We start from the raw sequence: 21,104 nt of genomic DNA, 5'->3' as shown, positions 1-21,104 counted from the left end.
ACAGCTATCCTGTTTGTATTCTAGCCTGGCACTGCAAGTTGTTCGACGGTAGTCAAAACAGTCCTTAGAAAGTCATGCCCTACTTGAGTGTTGTTAGAAGAAGACTTATTCAATTAAGGGGGAATACTTGCATCAAAGCCGTTTACTGGCTTAGATCTAATTAGTCAAACATAAGTGGCTTGTTTATTACAGGTAATAAACCGATAGGTGACTGCAGCGCAAGGAAACAACACATGATGCCCACAGATGAACTCCAAGAACAGGCTCTAGCTGCAAGGCTGACATGGCAAAAGATGTCAGTACTGCAGTTCTATTACTTCTCTGCTTAGGAACCCCACACTATCTGAGATACAGCAGGACAGGTTAACTAAGGCCTTTGCCACTCTCAGGAACTCCCATTCCCCCCCCAAAAGAGCACCCTTTGCTGTTGTATTTCTAGTAGCAAATACAATTTTATTATAGGAAATATCTGGGTTTTAAAACAGGGTTTTGAAGCTGCTTTTAAAAAATACAAAGAAATACTTTTGTGGGTTGTATTTTTTAAAAAAATAATTTTTCAGATTTTGAAATTTACAAACAATTGTCAAACAACCAAAATAAAAAGAGAATCTCATAGATTCACCTGGACTTCCACCCTCCCCTTTGTGGGTACTTATGTTAACTTTTTTCCTCCTGCCTCTTCTCTGTTAATCCAAATCTATTAAATCTCCATTACAACCATAATTCAACATTCAACTACAAGTAACATCCCAATCGTACTAATAATTTTAATAATTGACAGCGATTTCTAAGGTGAATTATATATTTCCCCCATTCCTTAGGTCTTCCTGGTTTCTATTTCTTCAGATCATTTTTGTCATTTTGTCATTTTGTCATTTGTCAATCCATCAATTTTATCTGCCATTCTTCTCTGGTAGGGACTATGTCTTCCTTCCATCTCTGGGTTATTGTTTTTTTTAAAAAAATCTGTATCCAGTTTTTATGTTGCGATTTGCCTTTGAATGGTATGGTACAAAAAGCCAGGTAACTGATGGGTTTATTTATTATTATTTTTTAAAAAACAACACCAGGGTTATCAGCCAATACTTGTTTCTTTGTTTGTGCAGTCATAGGTACAACCTGAAACCTGCAAAGCACTGAGTAAAGCCTGCCTAATCCAATTTCTTCTGCTATCTCTTCCTGAACTCCATCTTCAGACTGTGACTAAATGCAGACCTTGCATCTTCACCATCAAGCCAAATGTGTGTGTTTTCCCCCCTTTCCCCTCCTCTGACGGCTTTTTTTAACATCTAGCCATCTAGGAGAACCTGAAAGCATCTTCAGTATTTAGTGACATTTGGTTGCTCATAATAACAACACTGACATTTAGGTAACTTTTGCCCCCCCCCTTTATGGACCAACATGGCTCCTACACTGTTTTGTTGTTGGGTTTGGGGGGGGGGGCTCAAAATGTTCCATTTAAATATTTAAACAAATAAATAAAGTGAAAGCTCCAGAAGGGAATCTGTGCTTGTTTGTTGGGATGGAGGCAGAGTTCTCTCCCAGACAAGCGTGGGCAGAACGTAGATCTCTCAATCTATGGGTAGATTTCCAGGTGACTTGGTAAGTTAGGAAGGACTGCTTAATGATAGCAGTAACAAAATATTCCCTCTTCTGAAATTTTATGGTTGAAGTGAAGTCAGATGGGGAATGGAAGAACCATGAGCTTCATCGAGTTCCAATACTCAAATAAATTTTGGGGCTCAGAATTCTTTAATGCTAAATGCATGTCTTTCACTGATCTGGTCAGTGCATTTCGAGGTTCTAGTAAACAAACAAACAAACAAACCAAGTAGCAGGGCAGAGTCAACGCCTGTATCACTGCAGCCTAACTGGACTAGGCAGAGGCAGGGTGAAAGCAAGGATGGGAGAATACTGACAGGAGCAACAGATTTACTCCACTGCGATGCAAACAGGGCACTACTGCAATGTAGGTTCCACAAGCCTGGAGTTTCCCTACCATACTCTTGTGAAACTCTATTCTACTTTGCTAGGAGCAGAGTTGTGCTAGGAATGGGCTCGTCCAGCGGCAATGTAAACTCATTCTTTGGACCAAGTTAGTTACGGGCACATATCTGTTGCCCAAATGAAAGTCTTTATAAAGAGAGCAGTGTGTTATTAGGGTTCCTTTCATACAACCCATTCAATGAGCGTTCATCCAAATTTGTTGGCACAAAGCTTGCAGGGTGGTTAGATGACGTTGGCTGCCACTGGACCATTCATTCCGATCTGTTACACAACATTGCCTCAAGCAGGTGTTACTCCACAGCTTCTCAAGCATTGCCCTGTCATCTTCCTTACCGCAAAATTCATGTTGTTAATTCTCATTGCATAACCTGAATTTGCTGATATGCACCTGAATCTCACATGCAAAATGGTTTGGGGGGGGGGGTTAGTTTGGAAGAACCCTATAAGAAGCATTGGAGAAACAAGTGTTTGCTTGTTGATCCATTGCTGCTGCTGCTGCAGCTAGAAAGCAAATTGTTCTTTAGCTGTTGCTGAAAAGATAATAAAAAAATTCCTTCCAGTAGCACCTTAGAGACCTATTGCAGTCGTTTAACAGTCATCAACAGGTTTACCACACCTATCAGCCAATCACCCATTCCCACCACCCTTCTGAGTAATACCCCTCCCCACCTTCTCACTATATATAAAGGTCTGGTGACTTCTGTTTCAGTGTATCTGAAGAAGTGTGCATGCACACGAAAGCTCATACCAATAACAAACTTAGTTGGTCTCTAAGGTGCTACTAGAAGGATTTTTTAAATTTTGTTTCAACGATGGCAGACCAACACGGCTACCTAGCTGTAAATAGAACTGAAAAGATAGGTTCTTTGAGCAAAATCGAAAGAAAAAAGAACCAGAATTATATCAGAATGCTTATTATTATATTGTGCTCCGTTGCACACAGAAAAGGTGCCTTACTGCATTTGAGCAGTGACCTTAACAGTGAGCGAAGCATATTAAGATTGGTATTGAGCCTCGGGATTACGTACCTTTCCCATTTACCAGCCCCATCTGAAAAGTACTGCATGCAAACATTTTTAACCAGCCTAGATTTGGTTTCGTCAAGCCTTTAACGGCTATTTTTATGGATGGGCAAGGTCCAATTCCCAGCCTGAAACAAGGAACTCCTTCGCCATATCTTGTGTCTGCCAGAGACAGGGTTCAGGCCACGCGCCAGACACCAAACCCTTGTTTCCTGCATAACAAGAACAGCTGGTTAGAGGGGGGGGATGGACTGTGGGCCATGCAAGCCAAAAGGCAGAAATCTTTGGCCAGGGCTCTTTTAGCCAGGTCCTCAAATGCCAAGGAACAAAGCAATGACACACACTGCTTACTTCCATATAAAGCTTAGTGCTGGGCTAGGAGGTGAGAGACCAGGCTTGTATATGCAGTTTGCAAAAGACCAGCAAGTAAACAGAAGTGATGGCTCAGTTGGTAGAGCATGAGACACTTAATGGCAGGGGTGGGGCCTCACTTTGGGCAAAAGCTTCCACTAGATGACCCCCGTGGACTCTTCCAACGCTACAATTCTATGATCTCTCACCGAGTAAGCAAATGATTATCAGACTTGGAAAAGCTGGATTAAGTTCATCCATTTTGCTGAAATAATTAAACTGAATAGTTTAAACTGGGTTCTGAACAAATGTGCAATTAATTGGTGCTATTTTGAAATGTATTCTGTTACTCTTTTCCTTACTGGGTTGTGCAAACTGCCATTCTGAGTAATGCCTTTTATAGAGTAGAGTGGGAGGCGATGGGGATGACTCTATGGAACCAACGGGGTGGGGGGTGGCGGCGTGAAAAAGGTCTGGGAACCACGGGTGTAAATCAACCTTGCCTTATTAATGAGCTACTCCCACAGTGGTGCAGTGGAGGGAGGACATGAGGGTGAAACAGGAGCGACATCATCTACATGGGGCTGCACTGGAAGACAACTTGGAAACTTCAGCTGATCTGAAATGCGGCAGCCAGATTACTAGCTGCTTTAAAACAGCTGTAAAACAGCTGCACTGTTTGCCATTTCGTTCCCAGGCCCAATTTAATGTGCTCATGTTGGTGTTCCAATCCATAAATGTCTAAAGGACCTTCTCCTTCCCTACAGACCCTCTTAGCTGCTGAAATTGGCAAAGGGGGTCCTCTTGGTAGTTCCTCCACCCTCAGACGCTTGGGGAGGGAGAAGTGACGGCCGGGAGAGGGCATTCTCTGTGGTGGCCCCCAAACTGGGGAACTCCCTCCCCACAGAGGTCCGTGTGGCACCTTCATTGTACAGCTTCCGGAGAATGCTTAAGATATGCACCTCTTTCCCTCGGCTTTTGACACTTGAGGCATATGTTTTTAGGACCCACCTTGTTTTTCTGTGACTAAGTTGCTTTAAACTGTTTTTTATATTGTGTTTTAATGTTGTAAACCACGCTAGGACCTTGGGGTGAAGGGCGGTTAATAAATAAACAAATAAATCATCCGCCAGAGTAAACGACAGACTCTCCTTTCTCTAGAAAGTCCTTCGAGATTCACTGTTGTTGTTTATAACAAACTAGCATAGGTGAGCTCAGAGAAGGAAGATAATGATTAAATAGAAGTTGGATGCAGCAGTCTTCAATTCTGGGCTTTCCTCTGGGGTAGAGCTATGGGGGCCGTCGCAATGAGACCCTGCACTTCAGCATTTACCAGTACACCACTGATCACCTGCTTGACTGGGCAATTATTTTCATAATTACTATGTTCCACCACCACCACACAACTCCTTTAAAATACACTTTCCTGCTTTTTGAATCCACTGCCTTTTGTCCTATTGTCTATAGCAATTCACTCTAATTTCACTGCTTTCTTCCTTAATAAAAAAATACAGTACTTAGCTGGGGCCAAGGCAGTGTGAAGTAGACCTTTACTAATCCTCATGCCTTGGATACTACTCTGTCTCTCTGTCGTTAATTACAAGGTTTCTCCCCTCTTCTGACTCATAGCTGACTCATGTTCCATTCAACTGACTGACCATTTTAAGTCCTCCGCCTGTCTCTCCCCATTAGTCTTTAATATTAATTTCCATTTTTCACTTATATTCATTTGTTTTGTCCCAGAATGTGCCAGGATTAGCACTCATCGTTATAAGGTTTTGGCATACTTACAAGCTAACTGTCCACATTAACATGACAATTTGAGGCTTGGAGGTTGATGCAATCCCTCTCAGTGCCATGACATCTGCCGATCTCATGAACACGTTTTCTAAGTTATGCAGAAATGTGCCAAACAGAACAGAACTAAAACTAGGATAACAAAATGCCCTAAGGACCACATTTCCTATTAAGGACCATGCTTCCTATTAATATTTCATTATATCTCTTCTTATAGCAGCCTTTTCAGCCAACATTTTCAGGAGAGTGTTTTACAAATATGCCCATCAATGTGAATACCAAGTGAAAGACAGACTGTCAAATGTCTTGCTAACAATACATGATAACTATTGTATTATTCATATGAATGAAACCAATTCTCTAACACACCTGCACATTGTCTTGCTACTGATGCTTGGAAACCATGCCCTTCCTCTGTGCATAATGGAAGCATAGTGGGGGACATTAAAAAAAAAAAAGTGCAGTCATCACCATGTCCTAGTAGCAACAAAGTTTTGTGCAAAAACATAAGAACGTAAGAAGAAGAAGCTGGATCAGGCTGATCTAGTCCAGCATCCTGTTTTCGCAGTGGCCATGTGGATGCCTGTGGGAAACCTGATTGCAGGACCCAAGCACAAGAGCACTCTCCCCTCCTGTGGTTTCCAGAAACTGGCATTCGGATGCATTGCTGCCTCCAGCTGTGGTTGGCATGGCTGGCATCCATCTGTCTCAAAAGACAATGGAGTGTGCCTCCAGGGATGAAGTCAAACTGCTGCATTAGCAGCACCAAAGTCCAGGGTGCAAGCCTGGGCAGTGTGTATGGAGATCCTGGGCTGCCCAGGCAACAAGACCCTCCTCTCTGACTCACTGATGTGGTCCAAAGCAAAGCAGAGCGATACATTTGGCACCAGCTTGGCTGCAGGAGTTGCCAGAAGGAGGCGTACATGGCGCCATCCATCTGTCTTAGGCACTCCACTACAGATTTGTGTAGTGTTTAGTAGCCATCAATAGCCCTCTCTTCCATGAAATTGCCTGAACTGTCTCCCTGGGAACAAGTTTCATAGTTTCACCATTTGTTGTGTGAACAAGTACTTTCTTTTATCCATCTTGAATCTTCCAACAATCCTTTGAGCATAAGCAAACCAACCTATTCTGAGTTTTAAAAACAAAACAAAACCCAAGTATAGTATTAAACTGGCCAACATACCAAAGTGGGCCATGATCTTAAGCGACACATCCCAACACTGTATCAAGTCCATGCTAGAGGATGGTCATGCTCAGAAGAATAGCTGGAGTGTGTCTGTCCCATCCCAGATTACCTAAGACAGCCAAAAGACACCTCCTGGCAAGGCAAGGGCATGTGGTCAGGGTCCTGGTGACCAGAGTCCATGCCTAGCCAACTCAGAGGCTTCATAGTGTCCACCAACTGTACAGCATGATGCTGCGCATTTTTAGTTTCTGTTACGCCTCAAGGAGAAACAAAAGAATATAGGAAGGTTGCCTTGCTCCATATTGGACTAGTTTGTCCATCTAACCTAGTACAGCTTACTCAAGTATAGCTTCTTCCAGTAAACATTTTTCAATTGGACATGCCAGGGATTGAACCTAGGACCTTCCACACATGCAAGGCACATGCTCTGCTGCTGAGCCTAAGGACTTGTGTAGCTCACAAGGCTGCATCTCAGATAAGGCGGTTTCGACTTAAAGCTCTACAGAGTCCCAGATGTGTAAACCCGGTGAATTGTGAACTGCACATTCTTACTGCATTTCCTCCCTAAAAGCTGTACAAGATACATAGAATGTTTTTATTCACTGTCCTGCGGGAAGAACAAACAATCACATCCAAAACCACAAAGTATTACAACCTACCTTCTATATTAAGAACCAGGAAAAGATCTACAATCCTTATCTGGCTATAAGGTAGATCCTGTAATTAAGCAGCATGCTTATTTTTATTTGATTTGGTATTATCATAAGGCTGCATGAGGAAATCCAGTCAATAAGCTGTTAGTGTTGAAGGTGTTGGAAATAAAGAATATATCTATATATGCTGAACATCCTTCACAAATGCATTCTAATCTCAACAGAGTTTATCCCAGTAAAAACAGTGTTCTTCCTTACTACTAAAAATCCACCAAGAAACACAGCCTTTTCTTTATGGAAGGGGTAGGGAACCAGATGTTGCTGGACTAAAGCACCATCAATCCCTAAGCTGGCTGGAGCTGACACGAGCTAAAGTCTAACAACACCTGGAGGGCCGGAGGTTCCCCATCCCTGCCTTACGATGTCATCCCAAACCATCAGTGCCAGTTCCAGGTTTTGATGGAGTTGCCCCCCCCCCCGAGTGCAACCCACCCCCAACCACAAAAGTTGCCTCTTTCTCTTGGACTCAATCTGCACAACCTTCCAGAGGGAGAGGTAAAGGGAGCGAAGAGGTTTCTGCTCCTCTCATTGCCAGATCACTCAGAAATGGCAAGTGACCAGGTTATAAGACCAGGAGTCTCAAGATGGGCAGTGCCCCCAAGGCATCACAGGCACCCCATGTCAACCAGTTCATTTCTTTGTACCAATTGCTACTAAAGTAATTCTGTCCTTCCACCCATAGAGTCCATTCCTCATTAGGTCTCATGTTCTAAGAACTATCTTGGAAACATAGGCTACTTCTTTAGACCAAGTCAGATCATTAATTCATCTAAGTCAGCACTGCCCATGGTTGACCGGCAGCAGCTCTCCAGAATTTCAGGGGGAAACCCATCCTAGTCCTAGCTGGAAATGTTGGGAGATGGAACCTGGGACCTTTTGCAGGAAAAGCATATTCTCTGCTGCTGAGCTATGACACTTGGATACTACTAAAAGCAAGTCTGAGCATCCTATATCATTATACACATATGTAGAGAGCATACAGAAAAGAGATATTTGAAAGCCACCCTAGCCAATGTTAGAAAAAGGCAGAGCGGCCAATGAGCCAGGCTGGGCCATGTCTAACCATATCAAGAACCAGCCCTGGAGCCTAATTTCCTGAACCAGGAACTACACCTACCTTCTGCAGGTCAGGATTCAGTTTCAACTTACTGGCCATCATTTAGCCCAACACTGCATCCAGCCACTGGTCCATGACCACCTCACCCTATTTCTGTCAGGAGTGCGTGCAGGAGCCAGGCCCTGTGACGGGTAGGGCTTCGCAGGACTGGGGCTTTCCTAAGTTTGTTCTGAAGAGGAAAGGCACAGGTGAGGCCAGTTGGTAACTCACAGCACCTGGTGGCAAGAGCCGGGAAGGGATATAAGGTGAGCATTTCCCTTTGGCTCTTTGCCACAGCAACACGCTTCCTGCCTTCGGCTTCTTGACTCCTTGCTTCCTGATCCTCAGTCCCTTGACTCCTTGACTCCTGGTTTCCTGCCCTCGGACCCTTGGCTTCTGGACTCCTGCTCCTGCTCCCACCCCACCGTCTTGCCCCCAGTCCTGACGTCCTCCGCCTGTACTTCAACCGCCCGTAAACCGGACCGTGACAATTTCTCTGTTACCTGCCTGTTGATGCCACTGTGCCCCAAATCTCCCCACAAGTTCCTATACATGTTAAACAGAACTGGGGACACCTAATAGCCAAGCTGCCAAGATACTGTCAGCAAATATTGCATCATGAAACTGACCCACAGATACAAGCAAAACCACTTTAACCAAGTGTCCCACTCTCTACTCCCAAGACACAAATATGAAAAGCACAAACAGGGTCACATTCCTTATCTCTCTTCCAATAAAGGTAACCCATCAATGCCAAGCCAATCCCAAACCCAGGCCTGAATCCAGGATAAGAGGCTGCATGCCTATGGAAACCAATCACTTGAAAAATAACATTGAGAGAGAGCTATTGTGCTCATGTCCTGCCTGGGGGCTTTTCCATAGGATGATAGACTTGACATGCCTTTGTCCCAGGGCTCTTGCTCTTCTTCTTCAGAGGTGTCATGCTTCCAAGGCCACATAGCTCTTTTCCATTCAGTGCCTGAAGGCGGCTTTGGAATCATTCAGCTAAAGCAGAGATGTGGAACCTGTGGCCCTCCAGCTGTTGATGGACTTCAACTCCCTTCATCCCTGACCATGCTGGCTGGGGCTGATGGGAGCTGTAGTTCAACTACCATCATAAGAGCTCCCCATCCCTGAAGGCTAATTCACAGGACCACTGTGGGTCTTATTTTTCAATCCACAAAGACTTTCCTTCCCCTGCGAAGGTTTGAGTGTAGCTTCTTTTCTTTCTTTCTTTCTTTACCCAGTGCTTGCTTTAGACAGTCTTTGCACATGAATGGGGATGGTAATATGCTACCCCTACCTGTTCTGAACTAGAGCTTTTCCTTCTTTTTAATGGCACACACAGATGGAAAATGGAGAGAGGGGAATTGCAATCTCTCTGGAATCCGTTGCCTGAAGCTCCATGTTTCACGGTAAGGCAAACCATGATTTACCAATTTCCCTTTAGGTATGCTGCTTATTTGTAGCAGGACCAGGCCAAAGCAAATCCTTCAGAAAGTTTCAGGGGCTTTGTCCAGCCTTTGAATGGATCAATGTCAGGTGTGAGTGGTCTTTTCCATGATATGTAAATAAATATGTGGCAAGACAGCAACAATTGCAACACTGACCCAAGATGATCCCGAACTGAGCTGATGGTGGCGAGGCCCTGCATCAAATTTCCCACCTGCTTCAGTTTCACACACAAAGAACTTTTATTATCACAGATTGAAAGTTAGAAGGCTGGCAGAAGAAAAATGAAACTCAAATGCAGGGGGACGGGAATAACTTTTAAAATATTGATATTTTAATGACTCATATACTGATCACATATGCTCTCTTTTATATGTGACAGATAAAAAAATGGTATATGTAAGGAAAACTGACATAAGGATGAGGGTGGAAATGTTCACTGGAGAAGAAAAGGAAATTTTGGATTTCTACAGTTACGTATGATGTTTCAGCGATGCTGATGCTGCCACCCAATGCCTTTAAATGTATTGCTTCGGTGCTGAGGAGAGCAGTATTCAAGACAAGAAGCATCAATTAATAAAGCTTTTAACCAAGCACCACATTAATTGGGTCGCTTGGAAAAACCCCTCTTCCTGTTACTCCATTATAATCTTCATAATGGATGTGTTACAGCAATCCAAGAGGCTCCCTCTCTGCACCACTTTTAAATAAATAACATGGAATCTTGCCATGCCTGACAATGCATAGGTACTAGGACCTTTTTGAAAGCAAGCCTCCTCCCACCACTAAAAAATAAATAAAATCCTAGTCATTCTTTTATAAATCTTCCCATACCTATGCATTATCAGGCATTGTTAAACAGTATGCTCTAGAATAAGCAGATTTATCCACTTTCTAGAGCATACTGTTTAACAACCGTGTAAGCAAACCCATCTTATTATATAACAAAATAGAAAGGGTTATATTAAGTCACACTGCCCGGATTGTATAAGGGAGCAAAAAATAATAAAAATATGCAACTAATCCCTGATGTTTCTTTGACGTTGCACACAAAAGAAGGGAGGGGAAAATAGTCCCTTGGCATGCATTTCTTAGAGAAAGCATCATTCGTATTCTGGTGCATACCCTAGCAAAAAGGGGGTGGGGCAGAGGGAGGAGAGGAGGAGGAAAAGCAGAAAGGAAAAGGGAGGAAAAACAGCCCTTTTCACCAAATACCCCTTCACTGAAGCAGGAAAAGACTTGTCTGGAAAAACACTGAACCTAAGAATTGACTTGAAAGAGTTAAAACAAAAACAGAAGTTCTATTTTCTGTTAAAGTCATCAAATTCAACAAGGCGACAGAAAGGGGAGGGAATGTGTTTTCATGGTGCTGGATTAAAGGAAAAACAAGAATGACATCATAAAATGTACACATTCTCCCTGCTGGGTTTCTCTTGTGTTGTAAAACTTGCATTACGTCCCCAGTGTGGGATTTATTTATTTTTAATGCACCTCTCGATTACAGTTCCTCACTTGCATCGCCATCCCTTGGTGCTAAGGAATCGATTGTCACAGCGTACAGCAAACAAGTATTGGGATAACTCCACATTGAAGTGTGCAGCAGTTTACTCACCATATCCACGAATGCCTCCTGAATGGAAAATTGTTTACATGCATCATGTTCATGGTTCTATCGGCCTCAGTCTTTTCCTTGTCCAAAAGCTTTATCTGTTACGGAATTCATAGATACATTCCGCAACAACTGCAGCATCAGTTAGTGTCATGGGCTATTGCAAAAAAGTATTGTATTCCACATAAGTGAGAATCTCCAGGATTCAAGGGCAGAATTTCCAGAAGGTTTTCTAGCTATGCGTCCATCCATTAATGCAACTCACTAGTATTTCGTTTTTTAAAAATCACAAAAGGAATCATATATGTTTAACAACTTATCCTAAATGAAGGCAACGGTTCCCCTTGATAAATCCCAGGTATAAATTAAAGCATCTTCTTGTGCAGCAGCATTTTAGACAGTAAGAAAAGGTTAGTCAAAAGAGAGTTTCTTGCCATCTGTGCTAAATCAGTTTTTAAGAGGAAATGCAAAACTTCACATGGTTTTGCCATGCTGTCCTTTAGAAACAAGTATTGCTTTTTCTTCCTTCTCAAACACATATTCATCAGTGGTTGCTTTAATTGTGTTTCCTCTCTTTGCAAGAAAGACCAGACAAAGAATGGAAGCTGATCCAATACGGAGCAAACTTTTCATCTGGAAATGTAGGCTCTCCACTCTCTGCCTGATAGGAGGGAGCCTTAAGGAAGTGTGTTATGCTATTTTCCTGCTCCATAAGATAAGACTACAATGAAATACCATTATGCACTGAAGCTGTTGTCATGATCCCACTCCAAGTTGCCATTTAACCCCATAATAAAGCTGTCTTCTACCTGGAAGAAAAAATGACTAATGCTGCAATACCACACACACTTAGGAGGTAATAAGTCCCATTAAAACCACTGAGGCTTACTTCTGAGTAAACACACCGACGGTCGTGATGGAAGTGATCGATTCCTTTGCTGCAGAGCCTTGTTTTCTAACTAAATATTCTACTTTGCATTTAAAACTATGTGTGCACCTCCACGTCTTGGCAGAATTAGGCGGAGAGTTTCAAGTCCTAAGTAATCAAAGAATCCCTTCCCTGGAGTTTCTCCTCTTCTTTTTTCCCAGTTTCCCCCCCGCCAGCAATCGGCTTCTCAACACCGGTTATTCTTACTCCTGAATGTCTGGCCACATCCTTGGATAGGTAGAGCGTGAAGTTCAGGCAAAGCCAGCCGTAGACCTTCCGGACCAAACGATGCAGCAGGCAGCAGGATGTTGCTGGTCTCCTCCTCCTGCGTCCCCTTCGACCCCCTTTGTCTCCTTTTCTTACGGAAGGGCTCAGGACACTTGCAGGCGAGTCTGTGCCACGAGAATTGTGCAGCAGAATTAGCTCCAGGCTGCAGCGAGCGCGGCTGCCCGACAGAGGATGTGCTCGCGTCAAGGGGCCCCTCTAGGTGGGTTCTCCATCCTGCCACCGCGGCTCCTCTGGCGCTTTTCACCGACGGCTCCGAGAGGGGCGCCGCTCCGTTATAGCAAAAGGTGGGTGGCAGAAAATAGAGCTGTGCCTTTTTTAAAAAATATTTTAAAATACACAAAACCCGGCATGCCTACCTTCCAAGCGTCCTGCTGCTTAAAAGCAAGCAAGACGCCAAATATTCCACCAGCCTATTTTGCAAGGTTTGCTTTTTTCTTCTTCTTTTGGAATGACATGACGTTCAACCTCCCTCTTTTGTTTCTCCCCCCCCCTCGCTAAGGGGCGGGAGCGGGGCGGGGACGCTCACCAGGTCCACCCGGGCTTTGCATCGCCCAAGCAGCCGTCGTGACGGATCAGGCTCCCCACTCAGCTATTTGGGGAGGAAATCCTGTACGACGAGCGTCACACACAAGGACAACAATCCCATAAAGGGCTCGCCCGGTCATAAAAGGCTCCTTGCCGAGGAGTGTCCGCGATAAGAGGCGCCGCGAGCGCGCTCTTTTGGCGCTGCCTATTTCCTCTACGCCGGCGCGCCGGGCTGCTGCGCGCAGCAGCTGCGCGCCTCTCCAAGGAGCCCGCGGCCCTGTGGTCATCGGAGAGCGAGAACCAGGCAGCAAACTATTGGGGACTAAAGGGATCTTGGGGGCGAAGGTGCCTTTGTTAGGAACAAAGCATTTGCTGCCGCCGATTGGTAGGAGATAGACCGGGCGCTCTCCTCCTTCCCGCCCCCCACCGGCTGCTGAGACCGGGGCGCCGGGAAGGTAGAAGGGGGTGTGGCGACGGGGCGATTGCCAGGCGAGTCACGCTGCTCCAAGTTTCCTTCTCTCTCTCTCTCCCCCGCTCCCCACCCAGCTGCATTTCCAATACATGACGGGTCAAGCGGGGTGCAGATTGGAGGAGCAGGAAGGAATACTGTAGTGAAATAATAAATGCCTCCATCAAAGAAACGTTTGCGATTCAGTTTCCTTTCTCGTTTGAGCTGCAGGTTGGTTGGTTGAATACACACACACACACCTCTGCAAAGTACATTGAAAGAAAACACGGAATGGAAAAACAAAATGAAAATGAAATGGAAAAGCACCATCTCAGCCGAACGCAGCCTTTGGCCAGTTCCATTCAGAGCCTGCATTCTCTCTCCAAGCTGTTGGTAAAGGCTATGACTCATCTTGCTGTAGAATGTCTTGTACGCCGTGGATGCGACACTATTTTTTTTCTTCCTTTTTCCCCTCCCTTTATTTTTTGACTGAAACGCTGGGATTGCCTAAAAGCGTCTGGGTTCTTGGCGCAGTACAAGAGAGGGAGATTCTGCCCCAAATAACAGTATGCGTAATAAAGAAACGCAGCCCGCAGCCACCGGCCGGAGAGTGTAAAAATATCAATATATACTAACACGCAAGGATGAGTTCACACGTGCCTGGCACTTGGTGGTAAGTGCTGCTCCACTTGGAATGGACTGTCTTGGAAGGCGGCGGACTCCCCTTCATTGGAGGTTTTTAAACAGGTTTCTTTAGCTGTGACTCCTGCATTGCACGGGGTTGGACTAGATGACCCCTGGGATCCCTTCCAACTCTATGGTTCTATGATCACTGCAGCATGAAGCAATGAATGGGGAAGAACAGCCATGACAGATCATACACCAAAAGAAACATTCTCATTTCATCACACTATCCAACCCACCTCCTGTGTGTAACCTCCTTCCAGTAACACAGATCCCTGTACAAGTCTGATCAGGATGCACAGACAGTCCCAGGCAGAGGCAAAGGGGAAAGCACATAAGCTGCACTCCTGCCATCCTGGTGGAGGCTGGTGGTATCTTAGGGGAAATGGGGCACAGCCCCACCAACCTCACCCACCTGCCTTCTCACAGCCACTCCAGGAAGTGGCACTGCCTATCAGCTTCCTCCTCCTCCTCAGTCTCAGTGTTGTACAACTAAGCAGGGAAGAGGACGGGGACAAAACCAGCTGGCTCTCAAGCTGGAATAGCTCAGTTGGTAGAGCATGAGACTCTTAATCTCAGGGCCATGGGTTTGAGCCCCACATTGGGCAAACAGTTCCTGCATTGCAGGGGGTTGGACTAGATGCTTCTCATGGTCCCTTCCAATTCTACAATTCTGTGATTCTCTTATTCTGCCTGCCATTGGCTCTGGCTTCACCTGCTGCTGTGCTCCCTGACATGAAAGTTACTGAGAGATTAGCTTGGCATGTGTCTGTTTGCTCCCTTTTTTTGCACTGTCTCTTAGCACACCATTTCTCTCCCCCCCCCCATGTGTGCATAAATTGGAATGCATGAAAGAGAGGGGGGCAGGGAAATAAATAGATGGTGGTACTGTCATGTCAGGGTTTGGGGACAAAAGTCTAGGTCCTCTCTCAGCAGATGAGGAGGAGAGTTTTGCAATAAGCGAAATGACACTTATGGAGCCCTATAACCCACTTAAGACCATTAGGTTCGGAGTCTAAAATTATCTAACAGCACCACTGGAATTGGACCATGGCTTACGGGCTCCGGCATTCACTGCAAAAGATCCCCCAAACTTGCTTTCTTGCAAAGACTTCGAGTTGACCATTCTTGCTCACTAAGAAGTGCCCCATATGGTGTTGAATTGTCAAGGCCAAATGAATATCAAGAGATAAGTCCAATGCCAGTACATAAAGAAAGGAAACAAAACATTCTAACATAGGAGCCTACCAGGTTATTCCAGGTTAAACTACTTGCCCATACAAGTTAAACTATTTGTCCCAGAATTGTCTATTAAGTATTATCTACTCTGACCGTCAGTGTCTCTCTGGGATCTCAATACTTAATAACATTATACAACTCAGTAAGCGAAATAAATGTTTAACATTCATCTGAATTTTAATCTTCTTTATTAGAATGGGCAGTTGTGAGTATTAAATAAAACAATTCTAAATGGAAAATGTGGTGATGTCTTTGCTAATGCCTTTGGTGTTTAAGGTTTGGTGTTTCATTAGTTGGATTAGCCATATTTTCCATAATTGGAAGTTCTGACATGTCTGCTTTCAGCTTTCCTCAGAGATCAGATTGCTCTGAAGTCAGAAGTCAGGGTTGGATTTGTCCTCCTCTGCCACTGCAGCCCTCATGGCATAGGAACCACTTCCCCAACCCCTGATCTTATGTGGTGGTGGGCTGTGTGTGAATAACGTAACAAGAGAGGCAGAAGCTGTTAGCATACGACAGTCCCACCCCAGCAGTCCTGCTTAAGCAAATACAGTCTTCCCTGCTTCAGACTGTTGCCCTCCATCTCACAGTGGTGAAAGTCGGAGCTAGCATCCTTGTTCCCGTTGCACCCTGCACATCCTACACCTTCAGACAGCCACAGCTTCCCCCAAAGAGTGCTGGGAATGGTAGTTCATTAAGAGCGCTGAGAGTTGTTAGGTGATCCTTAGTCTCCTCAGAACATGACAATTCCCAGAGTTCCCAAGAAAGGAGGCCTTGATTGCTTCAGCACTTAGGGGTCTCCTAACAACTCTCAGGAAACTTTGGGGAAAGCCATGTATGATTCTGCTTTAAAGGTATAGTTTAGACAGGGCCTAAAGCAGAAGCTGGGATGCAGGTGGCGCTGTGGGTTCAACCACAGAGCCTAGAGCTTGCCGATCAGAAGGTTGTTGGTTCAAATCCCCACGATGGGGTGAGCTCCTATTCATCGTCCCTGCTCCTGCCAACCTAGCAGTTCGATATTGCTCCGACAGGAAGGTAAAGGAGCAGCTCTGGGACCATGAGGCATTTAACCCTTTCTCCCAACACCATTTCCTCAGTTTAAAACCTCCATCCCACTTAGTGTTGCCACCTGTCCTGTATAGCATAGGGTTGCCCTGTATTTCAATGTGAAATGTTACACTCTCTCTTTGCCAAATTCCCAATGCATGTGTTTGAAAGGGTGCATGAAAGGTCATATATTTAAGCTCCAGGTAGCCAAGCACAGGAAGATTAACAAATTTGTGTGTGTGTGTGTGTGTGCGCGCGCGCCAAATTCCAGAGGGGCTATCCTGTTAGATTATAATGGATTGCTTTGAAGTCACTTCAGCACCAGATGAAAACAAAAACCGGCCCCCAACTGCCCCATCTTGCCTTGTCCTGTATTTTGCCAGAACAAACCCCACTAAATTTTGCCTAACCCCACTAAATAGAGACACTTGTATCATGTCTGTCATTTCCCCCCACTGTGGGTCTAACAGAAGCTCCGGGAGTTCCAAAAGAATCTCCCGAACAGCAGCTTCAAAAGATCCAAACACCTCCAGCAAATGCCTGTTTTAGTTCATCTCCAAAATTAAGCATCTGCCTCATCAGAATAAAAGCAGCTTCTGCCTCACCTCTTGAACAAAAGAAGCTGCATCCATCATACCATCCTGTGAACACACCAGGGTGCATGTGGGCTGGAACAGATCCATTTTTTCCACATGCACTTTTGATTGCTTGTTTTGGTCTTGTTCTTGTTTTATTATGTATTTTGTGTTTTGATCTTGTATTTTTATGCACCCTGAGATCTTTGGGTGAAGGGTGGTATACAAATTTAATAAGCAACAATAGCAGCAACTCTGTCTCAATGCCTCCTGCCCACAGTGGTGGAGGCTGCTTTATATTTTGTCAACATCCTTCTGAAGCCAGTGCTTCCAAGGCAGTATGAGAAGCTGTAAACTCAGTAGCAATGTTGAATGTTGCCCTCGACTTGCAGATCATTCTTCGGGTTCATGCAAACCAGTTGTGGATGTCGCAACAGCCCACTGTAGACCTGTGCTTGGCTTGTTGTTTGCTATAAACTCTTTAATCTGCCAGGGTGCTTCCAGATGGAGGATGTTTGTGGCTTCATCACTACCAGTCCCAGAGGGGCTGTGATGATCTTAGCACTGATTTCCAGTTGCTCAAGAGCACAGCAGGGAATTAGCAAGGCCAGCAGATGTGACAAAGTGCAGAGAAGCGCCTACCCTGGGACTACGGCGCACAGTGCTGCAAGACTGTGTACCTCTCTTTTCATCCCCCAAGAATGCTTCCTGCCCTTGTGGTCTGGAAGTCAGTCATTCAGTCAGCTGTACGGAGGCTGTTGTTTGGATATAGTCTCAGCAAGGATATTCCCTATTGTATTGCACTACCTTCAGGCGTAAGTGGTTCTCATCTTAGCCCTTTTCTCCTGAATTACCACCCTTGCTAGCCCATTTTTATAGAGCATCTAGAGAATCTTGTCATCGTCCCACTGCATTTCCATTCTTTTTTTTTTTTTTTAATGCTGCCCACCTGAACTTTTTCAGATCTTTCTTAATAAGAAAATGCAATTGCAACAGCAGTCAGCTGTCAGGGACTGGCTGGAGGAAGAGGAGTGGTGGGAGACACCAGCCAAGGAACCCCCCAGGGAAACCCCAGAGGAGGAAGGCTCAGAGCCAAGGGATCAGTGGTGGGACACTGAGGAGAGGTCAGAGGGAGAAGATTGGGAGAAGACGCTGGATTCTGAAGGTTTAGTGAGCTGGGAGAGCTGGTGACAAGGAGCAGATCAGACTCCAAGGCTGAAGCAGAGGAGGTGGGTTAAGAGGCTGCTATTGAATCCAAGGACTCTCCTTTTCCTGTTGTGACAAGTTCCCCCCCTTCTTGGTCTCAACGAACGCATAGAATAATGAGAAGGGCGGAACAGAGACCAGAGGTGCACAGACGCAGTTTGAGACTGCTTGGGAGACATCCAGAAGAGTACGGGCCTTAGAGAGGTGTGGAAAGCAAGGTCCTTCAGTCCTGGCAATAGGGGCAAGACCTACTGGGAAGTATTGCTGAGTTGCATGCTGTTTTCTTGAATAAAGAGTTAACTTCACTGACAGCTGACTTTGCCTCATTGTGCTGACCTGAATCTGACTCCAGCCCTAACACCGGCCTACTATGGATAGACAAGCATTCACTATTGAGGCTCCCATACCTTGAAGTAATGGTGCATTATTCCTCCCTATTTACAGGTTCAGCCTATTTTATTTATTCCCAATGAGCGCAAGTAGGTTTGAATATCCTATTAATTGCCCCAGTTTCTCTACCCTCATTGAGGAGATGGAGAATTTCATGGTTGATCATCTCTCATTCTTAACCTTTTGATTTCATACCAATTCCCTCCCCGATAAAACAATTAAAAGAAAATAAAGGAAAGCAGCAATTAACAAACACAAATGGTGACAAGTAAAACTGATATAAGGGCAATTAAGGGAGGGCATTCAAAATGCACTCAGTGAGAAATAATAAATAAATGCTTACACCACAGACAGGAGACTCTCTGTTTGCCTGGTATGAGTGTACCAACGAACCACAAAAAATACAGGTTGGATCAGCACATTAACCTTTCAAAGACATCCTTCCAGCATTCAGTCCCATAGCAAAAATTCAGTCCCACAGCACATTCACCCACCTGCTCATGAATACTGAGAATTATAGTTTGAATAATAATAGTAATTTTTTATTTATACTCTGCCCTTCCCAGTTCAGAAAACCGGGCTCAGGGGGGCTAACAACAAATTTAAAACACTTAATTGATGCAACAAAAAACAGCGTAAAATACCGTATAAAACGTGAATAACAATAAATTCAGAATTCAAAAATCAATTTGGGGGGGAAACCCATCCAATAAACATTAGATGATCACCAGGGCTAGCTGGCTAAATTAGTTTTATCTGGGCCAGCGAGGAGACCAGGGGAGAATTAGCTGTGGGCAGTGGCGTAGCGTGGGGGGTGCAGGGGGGGCCAGCCGCACCGGGCACAACATCTGGGGTTAGGGCAAATCCACAGGTTAGGGGGCGCAAATCCACGGGTTAGGGGGCGCAAATCCACGGGTTAGGGGGCGCAAATTACTTGCCTTGCCCCGGGTGCTGACAACCCACGCTACGCCACTGGCTGTGGGATCCCAGAGCGGGTAATCTTCATAAAAAGGGGAGGGGGAGGGAAGGAAGGGGAATAAAAGATCAGGCTAAGGTCAAAGTGAAAGCCAGGCGGAAGGACGGTTAAATCCTGCAGGGCCCTGGTCTCATGGGAACAGAGCATTCCACCAGGTCGGAGCCATCACTGAGAAGACCCTGGCCCTGGTGGAGGATAATCTGACTTCCTTAGGGCCTGGGATGCTGGGAACTGTAAATATGAGAAGTGCAAACTACAGTTCCCAGGATTCTTTTTGGGGGGTGAGGGAGATGTGCATTCGTTGTATGGTGTGTACACAGCCCAAGCGCCCTCTTTTCTGGTGAAGTATAGCTGGCCACCCGAAGTCATCTTCATTCTGTTCTGCATCCAAACGCAACAGTAAAAACTGCTCATCCTATGCACACGTATTAGAGAGCACCTAGAACCATAGAATCGTAGAGTTGGAAGGGACCCCGAGGATCAGCTAGTCCAACCCCCTGCAATGCAAGAATCACCTGCCACTGAACTCGGCAGAATCCACTTCTAAACAAGCATGATTATGATCAGGCTGCAACGGATGCTTCCCATGTCTTAACTGTGGGAGAGGAAGTGAGCTGTCAGTGGCTACTGGCCATGGTGGTTTTGCTCTGCCACCACAGATGGGAGGCTGCAATGCTTCTGAATGTCCATTGCTGGAAATCACAGGAGGGGAGAGTTCTTGTTCTCATGTTCTTCTTCCTGGTTTCCAATAGGCACCGTGAGAACAGGATGCTGTACAGTGGTACCTCGGGTTACAGAATCTTCAGGTTACAGATGCTTCAGGTTACAGATGCTTCAGGTTACAGACTCCGCTAACCCAGAAATAGTACCTCGGGTTAAGAACTTTGCTTCAGGATGAGAACAGAAATCGTGCTCTGGCGGCGCGGCGACAGCAGGAGGCCCCATTAGCTAAAGTGGTGCTTCAGGTTAAGAACAGTTTCAGGTTAAGAATGGACCTCTAGAACGAATTAAGTTCTTAACCCAAGGTACCACTGTACTAGACAGGCCATTAGCCTGATCCCACAGCCTATTCTTATGTGACATTAACCAAAATGTTTACATTATGTAAAGTGTTTTGATGCACGCCCCAAGTTACACTTAGTACTGGTTTAATGGTTCATCCTCTCTACTGCTCTTAAGACTCATTCCAAGAGAGATTAATGGCCTCTGGTGTCCTATTTTTCCTTGTTATTATTAGAAACGGACTCTGTTGGCACAATGACTAGTTAATGAGACAGACACGGCACCAGCTAGTGGGTGTGGTAGCTGCAACGTGTCAGAGGTTTGTATCATATGTTGCCGAGTGTAAAGGAAATGGCGTAAATGTAACCTTTGAGGTCTGGCTATCAGCGGATCCATTCCATCAGCATGGGGCTTGTGGAATGATGAACTGTTCCTGGGACCCAGTGCCATGCCAACCCTTGCCCTGCCTGCTGCTGTCAATAAAGGTTTGGCCTGATTTTATCCCCTCACCGTTGTACCGTCTGGTTATTTTGCAGCTCTCATGGGTCCCATAATGTGCC

General features: G+C 45.2%; 1 protein-coding gene across 5 annotated transcripts in view; it reads right to left on the bottom strand.

The window, feature by feature from the left end:
* PDE4D (phosphodiesterase 4D) overlaps positions 1–21,104 on the bottom strand; it is a 606,101-nt gene that overhangs the window by 284,985 nt on the left and 300,012 nt on the right. Inside the window, exon 1 of one of the 5 annotated variants that reach the window (XM_077936359.1) lies at positions 11,240–13,195. The exons of the other annotated variants lie outside the window; for them this stretch is intronic. Coding sequence (XP_077792485.1) covers positions 11,240–11,292 — 53 coding nt within the window. The 5' untranslated portion in view covers positions 11,293–13,195. Of the gene's footprint in view, positions 1–11,239; positions 13,196–21,104 lie in introns of those variants that run through there. 5 annotated transcript variants of the gene reach the window in all.

Source organism: Podarcis muralis, chromosome 11 (genome assembly GCF_964188315.1).
Source record: "Podarcis muralis chromosome 11, rPodMur119.hap1.1, whole genome shotgun sequence".
NCBI classification, from domain to species: Eukaryota; Metazoa; Chordata; class Lepidosauria; order Squamata; family Lacertidae; genus Podarcis; species Podarcis muralis.
The sequence above is the reverse complement of the archived record's forward strand: the minus strand, read 5'-3'. Positions and strand labels throughout refer to the sequence as shown.